General features: G+C 41.0%; 1 protein-coding gene across 1 annotated transcript in view; it reads left to right on the forward strand.

The window, feature by feature from the left end:
• Positions 1-14,812, forward strand: part of MEGF6 (multiple EGF like domains 6) — a 137,328-nt gene that overhangs the window by 27,984 nt on the left and 94,532 nt on the right. Inside the window, exon 4 of the mRNA XM_053451686.1 lies at positions 12,879-12,983. Within this exon, the coding sequence (XP_053307661.1) occupies positions 12,879-12,983 (105 nt within the window). The remainder of the gene's footprint in view (positions 1-12,878; positions 12,984-14,812) is intronic.

The raw sequence follows: 14,812 nt of genomic DNA on the forward strand, positions 1-14,812 counted from the left end.
GCTAGCAATCGTTTATATAGAGAACATTTTAAAATGTGGTTAACTAGGTTAATACTGGGCAGGAACGCATTAACCTAGTAAAGTAATATTTCAAACGCATACAGCTGAAAATTGCACTGTATCCATCCAGAGCTGGACAAAAAGTGACATTTCATTCCTGTGGGGTTTAATCTAATTATTTCACCAGCTCTTGCATTAATTCCTGAATGCAGATGACTGCGAGCATGGACGGGAACTGAACATACCTGTTCACCATACCTAGGAACTCTCTGGGTTTGACCCGGAGTCTCTGGGTGAGGTGGCGCTTCCCTGAGTCTCTGGGTCTCTTATCTCTTTCTCTGGGCAGGGGCTGTGCCATTTGGCTACATCTACTCCCTGTCCATGTTCCCTCCTACTCCTTGACCACTGAATACTGTCTTTGGCTAATGCTGCTTATAGCATTTTTTAGATTATGCTCCACCTCTTACATCCACCTCTAATCCAATCCAACGCCAAAAGACACTGCATTGGACGCTCATATCAAGACTGCAGCAGGGATCTTGTTATAAAGCAGATGCTGCTTAAAGTCATTGTTTTCTAGTGCCCCCGGTGGCAATGTATAGAACTGCAGACTAAACACAAAACACTTTAACAAAACAGCTATCCATCAGTCCACTGGCCATTACCCAAAAAGCATAAAAATGCCCTGGTCAGGCAGTAAATCCTAGAGATCCAGGAAATGGATCTACTTTTACTTTTCACATCTAATTCAATGAATGCAGGCCTTTGTACAGTTCTTTTGTCAATGGTGCTGTGCGTTTTTTTTTAACACATTAAAGGACCATTGTCTGTCCTGGTGGTGTTGCTGTTCATTCAGATGTTTCTAGCTGATAATTTACTTTTTATGTACACAAAAATTCTAAATTGAGTTAAAACACTTGGAAATGAAAACTAGATATTTGTATTTGGCCTTTTTCCTCTGGTTCCCAGAAAGCTTTATTTTGTATAATGAGGAAGATACTTATAAAACCCTAAATTGCTACACATACAATGGAGATACCCTCCAGATCAAAGAAATAAAACAAATAAGCTGCTAGTCATTGGGCTGCAGTGAAGTCTCGCAGGAAAGAGCCACACATATAAAAAGATATGTACAATAACAACATTAAATAATACAAAAAGTAGATTGGTATTTAATAACTATATAAAACGGTACCAATTTAAAAAAACAATATAGAATAAGTAAAGAATCTGTGTGGCGTCTTGTCGTAAAGTATATTTCAAAGTACTATCTATTAACTTTTTTATATTTCTTTTTGATGATATCTGAAGTTGAAATCCCTGCATGAATAGTGACAATTACCTTTATCCCCTTTCTAGCCCCGGACTAAGGATAATGAGGTGGCCCTGGACTGGGGATAATGACGCGGCCCAGGGCTGGGGATAATGAGGCGGTCCCGGCACTTTAAGGCCGGGGGCCGCCTAATGACCTATGTGCGGTTGCCAGCTACATATGACAGGCCACACATTACATTTTCATGCTCATGAAATGATCCAGCCGACGACCGCATACTGCAGGGCCTGATCTGCAGCTCCAGCACAGTGTGAAGCGATGTTGGCTAGCAGCCCACCCAACTTTTGTCCAATGTCCCAGCTGGTCAGTCCGGGCTTGCCTCCTTACAATTAGTGGTTTTCATAGGGATCATTAGCAGAAGCGTTTCAGTCACTACAGTATAATCTTTGCCATGTTCTATTAACCATGTCTATTGCCATGACATTCAGGATCAGAAGAACTTCCCGGGTATACGCGTCAAACGGACAAGGACAAGAACAAAAAATCGGTTCGCCAATATTAGATCCCCTGCAGAAAGATCTGTGATTATTAGTCCTTTAAATCTGCGAAAGCATATAATACAATTTTAAGGGCTGCATATCCCTGAATGGGTTAAATATATTTAAATTTAAGGATCAGATGCCCCCCTTTGCAATGATTTTACTGCATTCACCATAGCGAGCCCCCCATTTACATCTACACACACTGCAGAACTGTAACGGCTTTGTCTTATTAGCAGTAGAAACATAATCACAATGTTATCTTTTCGTAGCGCTGGCTGTAACAAAAAGTTTCGATCCGACTCTAATTCATATTTAATGCAGAAGGCCAGCCTGATCTGCCTGATCTCGAGCCAAGATAGGATTTACGCTCTCCGAGCTGGCTACCCCTTAACTCCGCTGCTTCCGTCCATTAACATTCCAGCTGGTAGCAAAAGTCCATTGACAGCTTTCCAGCTCCCCTGACAGCGACGACGTACTCTGTTATACAGCCTGCCCGGCTCACCTTCCTGCAATGCGGTGCTTCCACTGTGCCTTCGAACGCGCGGCGGAACCAACGCCTGCTGCTTTTAATATTCTGTTAGTAAAAGCCATAAAGCAGTAGTCGTGCTGTGTTAACACAGACATTACCCACTTTCTTCTTCCAGACGTGGCACACCTAGCGTGTACCAGAACCGTAACACGTATTAGCGGTTCCTTCTTCCAACCAGCTTGAAACATTATTTTTAGTGCCTTTTTAGTTCAGATGTTTTGGAGAGAAAAAAAAAAACAACAACAGGGAACCGAACGCATGTTGCTTCCAAAATCATGGTTAATATCGCCCAAGGCTACACGTTAGGTCAAGAAGGATGGCTTCTGGTTCCATTTGAAATGTTCTTCTTTATGAGTTTGAACTCATCACAAAGTCAGATATACCAACGGAATTTAAGTTCACTTTTGAGACTTAGAAATAATTATTGTACATCTAGAATTTGTAGCAAATGTATAGAATAAAAGATTGGAAGCATAATAGTTTCCTACTCTGTGTGACCCCATATGCAAATGTATTATTCTATGCTAATTTGCATATTTTGCCTATGTCACAAAGGGGTTTTAGCTAATAAACTATAAACTTTTTTTTACTATGTAGTTAGGATTATACTATTAGTACTTTTCCTAATTTAACTTAACCCCATAAGATGATTTGCCACAGAAAATTTGCTGCACCATAGGGCATCCAAAATATGTGGTCACTGGTATGACATCATTCTAATGCTAGTCACGTGTGATGATGGGACTGCCAAAAAAAGAGAAACTGTGCATCCTATTTTTGCTTTGTGTATCCAGACATTGTTTTTTAGTCCAGGTAGCCGGTCCGTTGTGGCTAGATGGCCCTTGCCCAGCGGCCAGCTGATGATGTAAATGTGGACGCACGCTATGTTTTTAGGCTTACGCAGCACGTGGCTTGGCATATCCAGCCGCTGACCGAACGCTGCAGCACCTGATCTGCGGCTGGAACATTTGCCCGGTGTGCCAGATGGCCAGCCTGATCGGTATACTGGCCCAGAAGAGTAGACAGCTGGCATGTACAGAGCTGTGTACTTGAATTCATTACACTGTAATGTTCAGAATATATGATGTGTCTTATTACAAAATGCACCAATTCTTGGTCTATACCAAAAACTTACAAGAACTCTTGTTCTTTCATGTACAAAGTATAAAAGTGCTTGGAAACGTATTCCTTCCACTTCATCGTGTTAATTAAATGGTATTTCGGCTAATTTTTTGGGTCCAAAGGTCTGTAGTAATGCACTTAGTGAGCCTAGGATTTTAACTCTCGAAGTGCTACAGGACTTGTGCAATCCACTAAAGGGGTTAAGTCTTTGGGAATCCTTACAAAAAGTTAGGTATTTTTTGGAACTTGTTCTGACTTGTGTTCTTTGTGAACCATGAAGACACGATCTGCACTATGACCTTGTGCGTTGGTTAACGCAGACAGAAAACCTGTACTCTGTGACTTTTGACACAATTTTAAACCAATAGGTGATTCATAAAAGATCAATAACTCAGTGGGGGGGCAAGAAGATCCTTTTGGCCAGAGAAGGAAAGAAGGGGCTGCATATCCCCTTGGGTAGTGCTGCTCCAGAAGAACGGTACTTGGGATCTGGTGATCCTCTGTGGCCCCTGGTGGCCCCTTTCTTTAACCCACACCATGAGATATGGAGAAAACTTGCACCTTAGGGTTCAATAAAAGAAAAAGGCGCATCACATGGGATGAGAAACACATCCGTTTCTAATGCTTCTTCACCATTTAAATGGACTTTTCAATAAAGAGCTCAAGCCGACCTTGAAAAATTCACCAAGCCGCATGAAAAAAATCCTTATGTGTCCACAACCCCCAAGGAAGATGTTCAATGTCAATGTTTGCACTGACTGCATCTGAACAGCGTACACGGAGGTGTTATAACGGGGAGAAATAACATTAGTCATTTGCCCTCGGAGCTGGATTAGAAATTGATTTGTAACGGCACACTCTGTTTCTAAATGCCAATCCTATTAGCTGAATGTGAGCACAGCTCTGTGTATTACTAAACTACATTATGTCACGCTGAGCCATCAATTCATGGCGATCAAAACTCTTCGATAGTTCATATTTAACCCTCTGCGTTCATCAGGCATGAGAAATCACCAATGGCATCCAAAGGATTGAGATTAGTTGAGAAATTACCTCCATTGACAAAACGATTAGTATCTGAGAAGGTGGTAGATACGTGGAACAACCTCCCAATGGCAAAGGTTAATACAGTAAGAGGACTTGAGCATGCATGGGATAAGTGAAAACGAGACCAAGGACTGATTAAGGTCTTCGCAGCCAAATAAATGGGCAGAGAAGATGCGCCGAATGGTTCTTATCTGCCGTCAGATTCTATGTTTCTATGTTTCAGTTAGATGAATGAAATTGGTCCATCTTGAGCACGTTATCTTATCACACTGCATACAGCTACTAATCATCTGCTGATGCGCATGCTCCTGGTTAGCGTAATTATCAGGGGTTTTGCCCCAAAAATTGTTCTTTGTAAGATTTTCAGTGTCCAGGTGCTGAGAACTAGAATTTTGGGAGCATCTGGGAGAAGACCTGTTCTTCTCTTGATACAATGTCATCACAACAATGGCGCCCAAGGTAAATACGCCACTGGTATTGGCTCAAACCTTAATCAGTCGTTGGTCTCGTCTTAGATTCAGGAGCCATATGCTTGTCCCATGCGCGTTTAAATCCCCTTACTTCTCAGATGGATGGTGAGCGATAGAACCAATTCTCTTTTTCCAAATATTTCTAATTCATAAATCGATACACATGTAAGTTCTGCCGTTTTGGCACATGACCAAAATATTTACAGCAGCCTCAGGCACAAAACTTATACCCCTAGTAAGACCAAGCTTCCCCTGCATTGTCACTCATTGTCATTAAACAGAAGCAACGTCGTAGGAACCGTCAAGGATTAATATATCTGGCTAGAATGTCAACGCTCTACGAGAGATCACCATTCCCCAACAAATAATGATGGGAGAAAAACAGTCGGTACTCAAAGCTGCCACGGGTGTGCGTTTTAGAAACCCAGGGAATGGGATCAGACTGCAAACTCCAGTACGGGGGAAATTTAATAAAGCTGTCTAGATTTCTGTATTCCCAGAATGCCTGTCCGAGAGATCGCTCCGGGGCTGAACAACGATAATAAGTAAAACTTGTATAAACACGTACATGCTTTTTTTTCCAAAGTTTTTTAAGTACATCTTCTTCCTTTTTTATTATCTTTCTGTCCATCCGGTGCTAGATTTTCGTGGGAGTGAATATGGTTTGCAAAGATTTATAGCGCACAACCATATAAAGGAGTGTGCAATGCTGGTGCCCGCCACTCAAAAAAAAACAAAATTTCTATTCAAAATTATCAATAATATCAAGAATAATGATATTAAATTTAAATATCTTGAAGGTGGCTGCGCATAATTATTATGAGAAATATTGAAAAATACTGAATGCGTATGATTGGTAAGTGTTGACTTTAAGCCTCCTCATATATCTAAGGGTCTCTGGGTCACTACTGGGAAACTCCACCCCAGTCCCCACCCACTTCCCCTCCAATGATGGCGTGTGTTCCATGATGTCCCACCACACAATGTCAGAGGAACCACCCGCTGACATCAGCGGGACCACACACGACTACAGCGGGGTCGCCACCTGACAACAGCGGCCTCCTATCTGCATCCCCAAGGGGGGTTGCTCCCGGTAGCTGGAGCTAGAAAGTTCCCGGGTATATTCATATCTCCCACAACCAAAAAGTGCCTCATGGACATTACAATACTATATTTCCAAGCAGACCTATACGTGTACATGTGAAATATTCGTCCCACAAGAAAAAAGGCCAGTAAAGGCAACCCAACTGGGTCACCTTCAAAGGCTTCCTGAACCTGTAACTTGTTACAGGGCTTGGACCAGCCACCTGGCACATCGGGTAAATACCTGGTGGGCTGCTGGCCATCAACGCCCCCATACTGACCAGATCTGACGCTCCAGCATAGAAACCGATCACATATCCATTCTTTGGCCTCACCAACGTCATCCTGCTGGCCATAAAGTGCTAGGGCCAGCCTTACTGGTAACTCACATTGTCCTTTCATGGATGCCGTTGATTGTAGAGAACTGTCTGATCTTTTATGTTTTAGCTGTAGTCCATAGGGACGATAAAACCAGTGAAAGATTTATAACACATAAATATATTGCTTAAACGAGGTGTCAGTGAAATCTATAGGATTTCGATGTATCCGGAGGTCTGTAGCCGCCCTGGGTATGCTTTGTAGTAATTTGTAGAATCCTCATTGCATCTTGTACCATAATGCTTTCTTTGCTTAGGGGCACGCAATGAACTTTACAACGGTATTATACCTCATTTCACATTATCCATTATCTTTCCAGTGGGACCATCCCTTTTTAAGCAATGAATTGGGCCCTGCGGACGCACAGAAACAAATTACAAATTACTGATTACAGCGCCATAAGAAAATGTTCGCACCTTTTTCGGAGCGACTTAGGCAAGGAAAGGTGCAATATTTTTTTATTATCATGACAGACACGCTAGCAGTTTACAGCTATATTAAGTAGCAGGCATTGCTCTCGAATTAATGGAATTTTAATATCGGCGCGGGAAATGAATTACTTTCTCGTAATTTATTTTGCTTATTTTCAAGTGAGTGAATCTCTGGCGCATTCGGTTTTTGATGAATGTTTTTAGGCATGGAAATCACCATGACAATTGCATTAAAGCAGAATTTTTATTTCTAAAGAAGAGTCGGCACCTGCAGTGATACGCGCCGTCGGACTAAAAACGTCTTTCCGTCCTGCGTTTTCTCTTCTTCTCTCTGTTTCCACGGCTTTTTAAAACAAAGAAAAGAAAATTGCCCCGGCGTTTTCATTATTTGCTTCAATTTAAAGTAAATTATAAAAAGAAACAATTATAAAAAAAAAATATATATATATATCTTGGAAATGTGAAGACATAATGGCTGTCTGTATTAAGTTAGCGGTTTCAATTAACATTTGTTGATTCGTTTTGTTGTGAATATAATCTGCTTCGTTTTACTTTCTAGAAGGAAAGAATGGTTCTTTACACTCGGGGCAACGGAAGATTCTACTTTTTATGAACATAGCTGGGAGCTTGAGGGATATGGCCCATGGGCACAGGGTGTAGGGGCTGACTGCTGATCCACCGGGGCTTTTCTTTATCACCCCAATGGGGAGAAACCTTTGGCTTTTCTCTCTAACTGCCTGGTTCCATCAGTTTTATGCCCTTTCTGCTCGAATGCTACATCAAGTACCCGGGCGTCTCGGCTCGTGTATTAGCTGATAGCGCTGTATATGTACCCTTACTCCGCATGGTGGAAGACCACCAAAGCGCATATCCAGCAGGTGGTCACGCGTCATTTAGCGGGCCACTTAGTCATCCCCGTTCAACCCCTAAAACTTTTCAGTGATGCCCCAAATAGTGATCCTCTTTAATTATTATCAAAGAGTTGGAAATCATCCTTTATTTACATAAAATTTGACGTCAAAGACTGGTGGCTCACGGCTACAGGAAAATAACTAATCTGTAAATAAGCCATTATTATTTAATACAAAAAAAAATAATAATAAAAGTTTAACGAAAACACTTGCTAAGTTTTGGAAAATACTTTTACAAACTATTACCCGAGAAGTTTAGCCTCTGTAAGATATTCACACATGGAAGTGTTTTTACTTTATTTATTTGTGTGGTATGCTTCTATCTAAATGTAAATCCAGCAAGGAAATATGAGCAAGATGTTTTCAAATCAGAGGTATCTCGCCAAACCGTGTGTAGAAGTATTTTTTAAAGACTGTCCTCAGAAAACCTTTCTCTGGATAAGTGTTGGTATTAATACACCGATTGCTGGTTTAGAATCTTGCAATGAGCGCATATCCATTTACTACGGTGATTGGAACATTAGAACTAAATGATGCATTTGAAAGATTGGCAGTGATCAGAAGCATCAGGAGAAAAACAACTGTTAGTCACATCGAGGCATATAATCATATCTGCCAGCTCTCCGGGTTTTGACCCGGAGTCCGAAGCTCTGCCTCTCTGGGTCACTTTCCGTCTTTCTCCACGTCTTTCTCCGGACGTAAGAGAAGAACGTTGTCCTTCAACCCGGTGCCCATGCAGGTTCTGGTTTAAGTATCAGACAGCCTCTTCTGAGTCAGGGATGTGTCCTTCAGAGCTGGAGTATGTCCTTCACAACTGGGCTCAATGCGATAATATTTGAAGAAACCTTTTATCTTTTTTTTTGTAATTTAAATGTACTGCCCCCCCATCAGGACCAAGCGTCTTTATTCATCAAAAACTCATTCCTTCTTTGGAGCACAAAAAAAGGGTAATGGACCATATGCTACAGAATATTAGCACAGGCTAATCTTCGGGTTCAGAGAGCAAATATAACTGTGCTGCTTTCTGCAAATCAGCCATTTCTAGGTGCTGATATCTTACCCCAATCTACTAGACAAGCACCCTGAGTCCTTATCATACTGCCTGTGGGATATAATAGAATAGCTCAGTCTTAACCATACAACTGGATACTCATAAATGGATGACTAATGAAAGTCTATGGAGGAAAGGACTCTGTTAGCATTGCCATTAAGTATCAGCTCAGTGTGGTGTTTAAGTAGTGAAAGTCACCAAATCATCACATGACTGACAACAATGGCCGCCTCCAGGTCTGCACAGAAAGGGAGCTTATTAAAACAAAATGAGATAAAACAAGGTTGTTGTCAATGCCGACCGATAGTATTGTATACAACGGTGGGGGTTATATTACTGTATACAGTGCTGGGGATTATTACTGTATACACCGCTGAGGGGTTATATTACTGTATAAAGTGCTGGGGGTTATAATTATGTATATAGCGGTGGGGGTAAATTACTGTATACAGCGCTGGGGGTTATAACTTTATACAGCGCTGGGGGTTCTTATTTCACATGTTTACTGGATACCCCCGAGAAGAACGGTAAACCAGTTTTCTCTCTGAGCAAAGATACAATTATGCAATTAGGTTTTAGCCGGTCTCTGCCTCAAATGCCGAGCGTCCGACTTGTAATATACTCATTACTACTTCAATAAAGCAGACAATGACATCCCAAGGATTATAACCATGTTCGAGAGTTTGCTTCAGCACACATTTCATTTGCTTCTGATATTCTAAATCCCATCAGCTTGTAAAATCTGTCATCATTTATGGTTAACGATGACAGGAGAAGCATAGCGGTAAAACATGCACGTTCATACGTCATTAATGCTACCGAGATTTTAATATGATGAATCTTGGAAGTAGAAACACAAAGAAATTAAGTAAGCAGCACTTATTTTTTCGGCCAATTTCCTATTATATATAATTTGGGAATTAACCTGGGAACGTTCTGTATTTAACCCCCGAGTGCCAAAGATTTGACTCTGTTCTCGGGACGTTCTTAGGATTGCACAGTAGAGAGAGCTGACTCCTTTATATTATGCGCTGATTTTCTGATATCCCAATATGCTAAGAAATTGCTAATTATAAGGATTATTATTAGAGTCATTTGGATGCTACCGGGAGTCATTACAATAGAATCTTTGTGATGTGATAGTTACACACCCGGAACCCTCCAGGTTTTGCATGTCAGCATCTTATCCCATGATCTCACGGTAAACGTAATAACAAAAAACAAACTTATTGCTTCACATTGTTTCCCCATATATGCCAAAAAAATAGTAAAAATAAGTAAAATCAGGCTTTTTTCCCCTGCATGCTGGCAAGATGATCTCTCAGTAGATCAGCTGGCAGCATGCTGGAACACTTTTTTATCTTCACTCACGCTTATACTCAGTGATATATTCTGGGCTAGGCCTTAGGGTGGCAGGTCCAGGGTCTCGAAAGCCCCTCTGCTGCATAGACTAAACGAGAGGGTTAAAAGGGAGATGACTGATCTACCCAACAGGCCCATGGAGGGCTTTGTGAAGTCGGTACAGTCCTCCATAGTTTCGCTACACTTCCTTAAAAAGGGGGTGCTGTTATATGACATCATATCCCGGTGTCCAGCGGCGCGGAGGCGGTGGCCGGAAGGTAAATACATCCCTGCCGACACCAAAAACTTCCAACAGGGAGGTCAAAGAAGGCTTCCTAAGAGCTTAGCAGCCGATATAGTTTCTGAATTTCATTCTCCGCCGTGCCAGCTGTAAAGCAATTAAGAGTTCTGAGTAAAGCCGAGTCGTGGTCGTAGTTTTTCGGCTTCTTGGAAGCCCTTCATAATATTAATGTATTATTAAGTCCTGCAATATTTTCTGCCAAGAACACCAATTAGTTTTTGGCCACATCGCCATTTTTTTTTTGTTTCTCCTTGTTTTGGCTCGTTACAGAAGCCCTCGGTTTTTTTTTATGAACAATTTTAAAACATTGGCAACCGTGCTATTTTTCTGCAATAAAAATAGATTTGGGTTTATGCATTTTGAAGAGGTGGATTTGAATTAGGAAAACAGTTCACTGTCTGACAAAAAAATCACATCCAGCTACGACTGTATTCAGTATTAAAGGAAGCTCTTGCTGTATGATGTACGTTTTGTAGGATCTATATATAAATATATATATATATATATATATATATATATATATATGCAGTACCTTTCAAAAGTTTGGGGTCACACAGAAATGTCCTTGTTTTGTCCATTAAAATAACATGAAATAAATGTATATACTATGGGAGCAGCCATCTTAACTCCTGGCGCATTTCAGCAGTAGCGAATGAAGACAATGAAGATGTCTGACTGCGTAAGATACGATTCTCTGTAAAGAAAAGGACCGGGTAGACATGCCAATACTCATACACATGAATCTCCATTTCGATTTTCGTTTCAAACAGGCCTTTATTGATTTATTGGTTAAAGTGTCAGAAAACCATTTTTTTCCTCAGAAACAAGTTTTTAAGGTTGGGAGGACAATTAGCATCACTCTTCTATGTCATCTGCGAATGTGGCCATAAATCTACAGAATATTTACAGAAATGAACGCTGCTGGCTGTAAAATTGTGGCCAAAGGCTACGATGTATTTATCCATTTGGAAGAATCCCGCAAATGGGGATTACTGTTGGCGACGGTCAAAAATTGCCAAATTTTGCATTTGAGGAATCCACAAAAGGCAGACTTTGGGAAGATGAGATAAAGCTTAGTTGTTTTCTATGAAAGTAAGGTCCACAGATAGAGGGTGGGAAACTATAGACTGATACTGGCCATATATATATATATATATATATATATATATATATATATATATATTAGAACAGAGCAAATTATTCATTAGACCTTCGTAAGCTGCAGATCTTTAAAATGAAATCAATGTGTTTAACATCAATCAAAGGTTAGGATGTAATGAAAACCATGCATTTATAATCCTCGGAGCCTGGGAATGGAGCAGCACACAGCATCCTTTGTCTTAGCGCAAGATGATACGTCTCGGGGATTTTTTAGGATCAAATGTTCTGCATCGCGGCTCCCTAAATCTTTGGCATGGATTTAAAGTGAAGTTGGAATACAGGTTTCTCCTACTTTTAATAGAATAGTGTAGTATGTGCTTTAATGCAGACGGAAGAGCACCTTGAGACACCATGGAAAATGAAGTGATGGACCCCACCGATCTAATCAGACATGTCATACGCACCCAGTGGGTGCCTCGGTATGATGTCATATCCTATACCTAGGGTGACCACATTAATGGGTGATGTGGTCGCTAGACACTGAGGCCTACAAAGCATGCAGGCCATGACTGAGTTTCTTTTCATATGTGGAAATGTGAAGAAATTTGCACTGCGAAAAGCTGACTTTAGTCACGAAAGAAAAACGTCAAAAAGTTGGGGGGGGGGACCCTCATTTGGCGTAAATGTAATAGGCTGTGGTTGCAGATATTACACACCATACTGAGCACCGGCTTCTAGAAAAATGCTCCCGAGTCTATCAATATAATGTTACGATTGGGATTTTTTCCATCAGAATTTCATTTCATGCTGAAAGGAATCTTGTCCTTGGTATGGAGACTCACACTAATTCTGTAGATTTATTCAAAGATACGGCCCTTATATTTATTTTTCCTTTTCAAGGTCAAACATGGGATAAACTCTTATTATTCATAAATAAACTCCCATATAAACCCGCAGAGAGGGAGTATGTTGGCAGACATCTATAGCTTCTCCTTACCAGGCCATCAGTCAAAAACCATTCCTATTTACTATTCGGTTCTTCTTTACATTGTAATATAATTTGGGGAGCAGCATCTGCCTCTCGACAATCTGCCTAGAATTATATTCCAACAAATATATCAAAATACACAAAAAAAGATTGATGTTTTAGCTTACTCAGGGCCGATGTGACAAATAAGATCCAGTGTACAATTTCACAAATAGTTCTACAAAATGCCTCTATAACATGGAAATCCAGAACGTCTGTTTGATATGAATTTGGGGAAAAAGGCACTCAGTTTTTATATTGTCTCTTTCAGCGACGTGCAGCTCCGGTGTTTGTTTCAATGGAGGAAACTGCGTCGAAGGCGCTTCCCAATTATGCCTCTGTCCGTCCGGCTTCCAAGGGCCACGGTGCCAGTACGGTAGGTAAACCTTTGTCAGGCTACTTTGTCTCTTTGAGCTAATAAAAAACAGGATTGTGGTATAATTAATGATCAAAGATTTACACTAAGAGGCAGTCAAATAATGTAAAATCACACATGTTGACAGATACGGGTACGAAAGGAATAGAGGTGGTTGGAGGGGAAATGGAACAGTTGGAGAGGACTTCTTGGATGGGGTTGAGTTGGTTGGGTCTCGATGATCTGTAGAGGTTGTTGGTCATTCAGATGGCTTCATGAGGATGATGGCTGAAGGTGTTAGGTGGAAGGGATGTACGCTTCTCGAAAAAGGTGGGTTTTCAGAGAGCTTTAGACTTATGGGGGGATTCCAGAGACGAAGTACAGCATGGGGCAAATCCTGAATATGGAAGTGGAAAGAGGTAATGGTGGGAGGAGATGAAGGTCATGAGAGGATCAAAGAGGGCTGTTAAGGGTGTCTTTGGATGGAAGCAAAGATATATAGGGGGGTGCAGAATTGTTAAGGGCTCTGTAGGTGAATAAACCCCAATATGTATCGGAGAGTATGCGAGTATGTAAAATAATATATTATGAAGAATTATGTTGGTAAAAGACATAACAGCACAATAATATGGTATGATTATGGGAACTTTGGGAATGGTGATGATCTCAAGGAGAGAGAAGGATGCTGATGTATATATGTATATATTATATATGTATATATTATATATGTATATTTTATTCACCATAAATTAAATACACCTGCTAAGACGGAAACATACCTATTTTGTATAATTAACATGTAACTCCAGTTTATAAGATTTGCTGGCATTTTTATTTGTTTCTAGGATTGGGTTAATACGATTTCGGTTCTACATTAGTGCCGAGCATTAAATAAATCAAAAGCCGCGAGATTTTTTTTATAGATACATCAAGCCAACATAAAAACAATTATGCCTGATTTTTTTTTTTTATTTGAATTTGTATTTCAATTTGATTTTATCAAACAGGCAGTGGAATAAGACGTGGTGCTTTGCATATATATTCACATATGTTCATTCATATTCATGGGGAGGCTGCAAAAAAAAAAAAAGGAGACGGAATATTTAGGTTGCTGCTAGCATCATCATACTTCCCAAGTGGTCTGGGTTTGAAGGGGCAGTCCTGATTTTAAGTCCAGGACATAGCTCAGTTTCAGGTTCCATGTCGCCACATTGTGTTTTTACTGTGTCTCTGGTTATGGTGGGTAGGTGGTCCTGACACCTGAAATTTTGGGTTATGCATCCTAATACGAACGGAACGTGCTTATTGTCATGTACATCTCTAAAGAAAACCAATTATTTTACTGAGCGTGTGGAACTGCCTCCTAGCTGAAGTGGTAGAGACTAAAACTGTGGAATTGAAACATGCATGAGATAGGCATAAAGCTATACTGAATCTAAGACAAGACCAACGACTGATTCAGGTCTAAGCATACCTGGGAACTTCTGGGCTCCGGCTACCGGGAGCCTTCCCTTGCGGCACGTGGCCAGGACTGCCCACTGACGTCAGCGGGCGGTCCCATGACATGCTGATGTCAGGGGCATTTCCACTGACGTCAGGGGTGTTCCCACCGATGTTAGCGGGAAACACCCCCATTTAAATGGAAAATGGGCGGGGAGCGGGGCGTGTAAAGACCCCGCTTCCGCGACCTGGAGGATTCCGGTCTTGACCCAGAAAACCGGTGCTTCACCCGGCAATCTCCGGGTCAAACCCAGAGAGTTCTCAGGTCTTTATAGCAGGAAAAATGGGCAGACTAGACGGGCTGAACGGTCGTCATATTCTATGTTTTTCTATAATTATCTACGTGAATC

Source organism: Spea bombifrons, chromosome 12 (assembly GCF_027358695.1).
Source record: "Spea bombifrons isolate aSpeBom1 chromosome 12, aSpeBom1.2.pri, whole genome shotgun sequence".
NCBI classification, from domain to species: Eukaryota; Metazoa; Chordata; class Amphibia; order Anura; family Pelobatidae; genus Spea; species Spea bombifrons.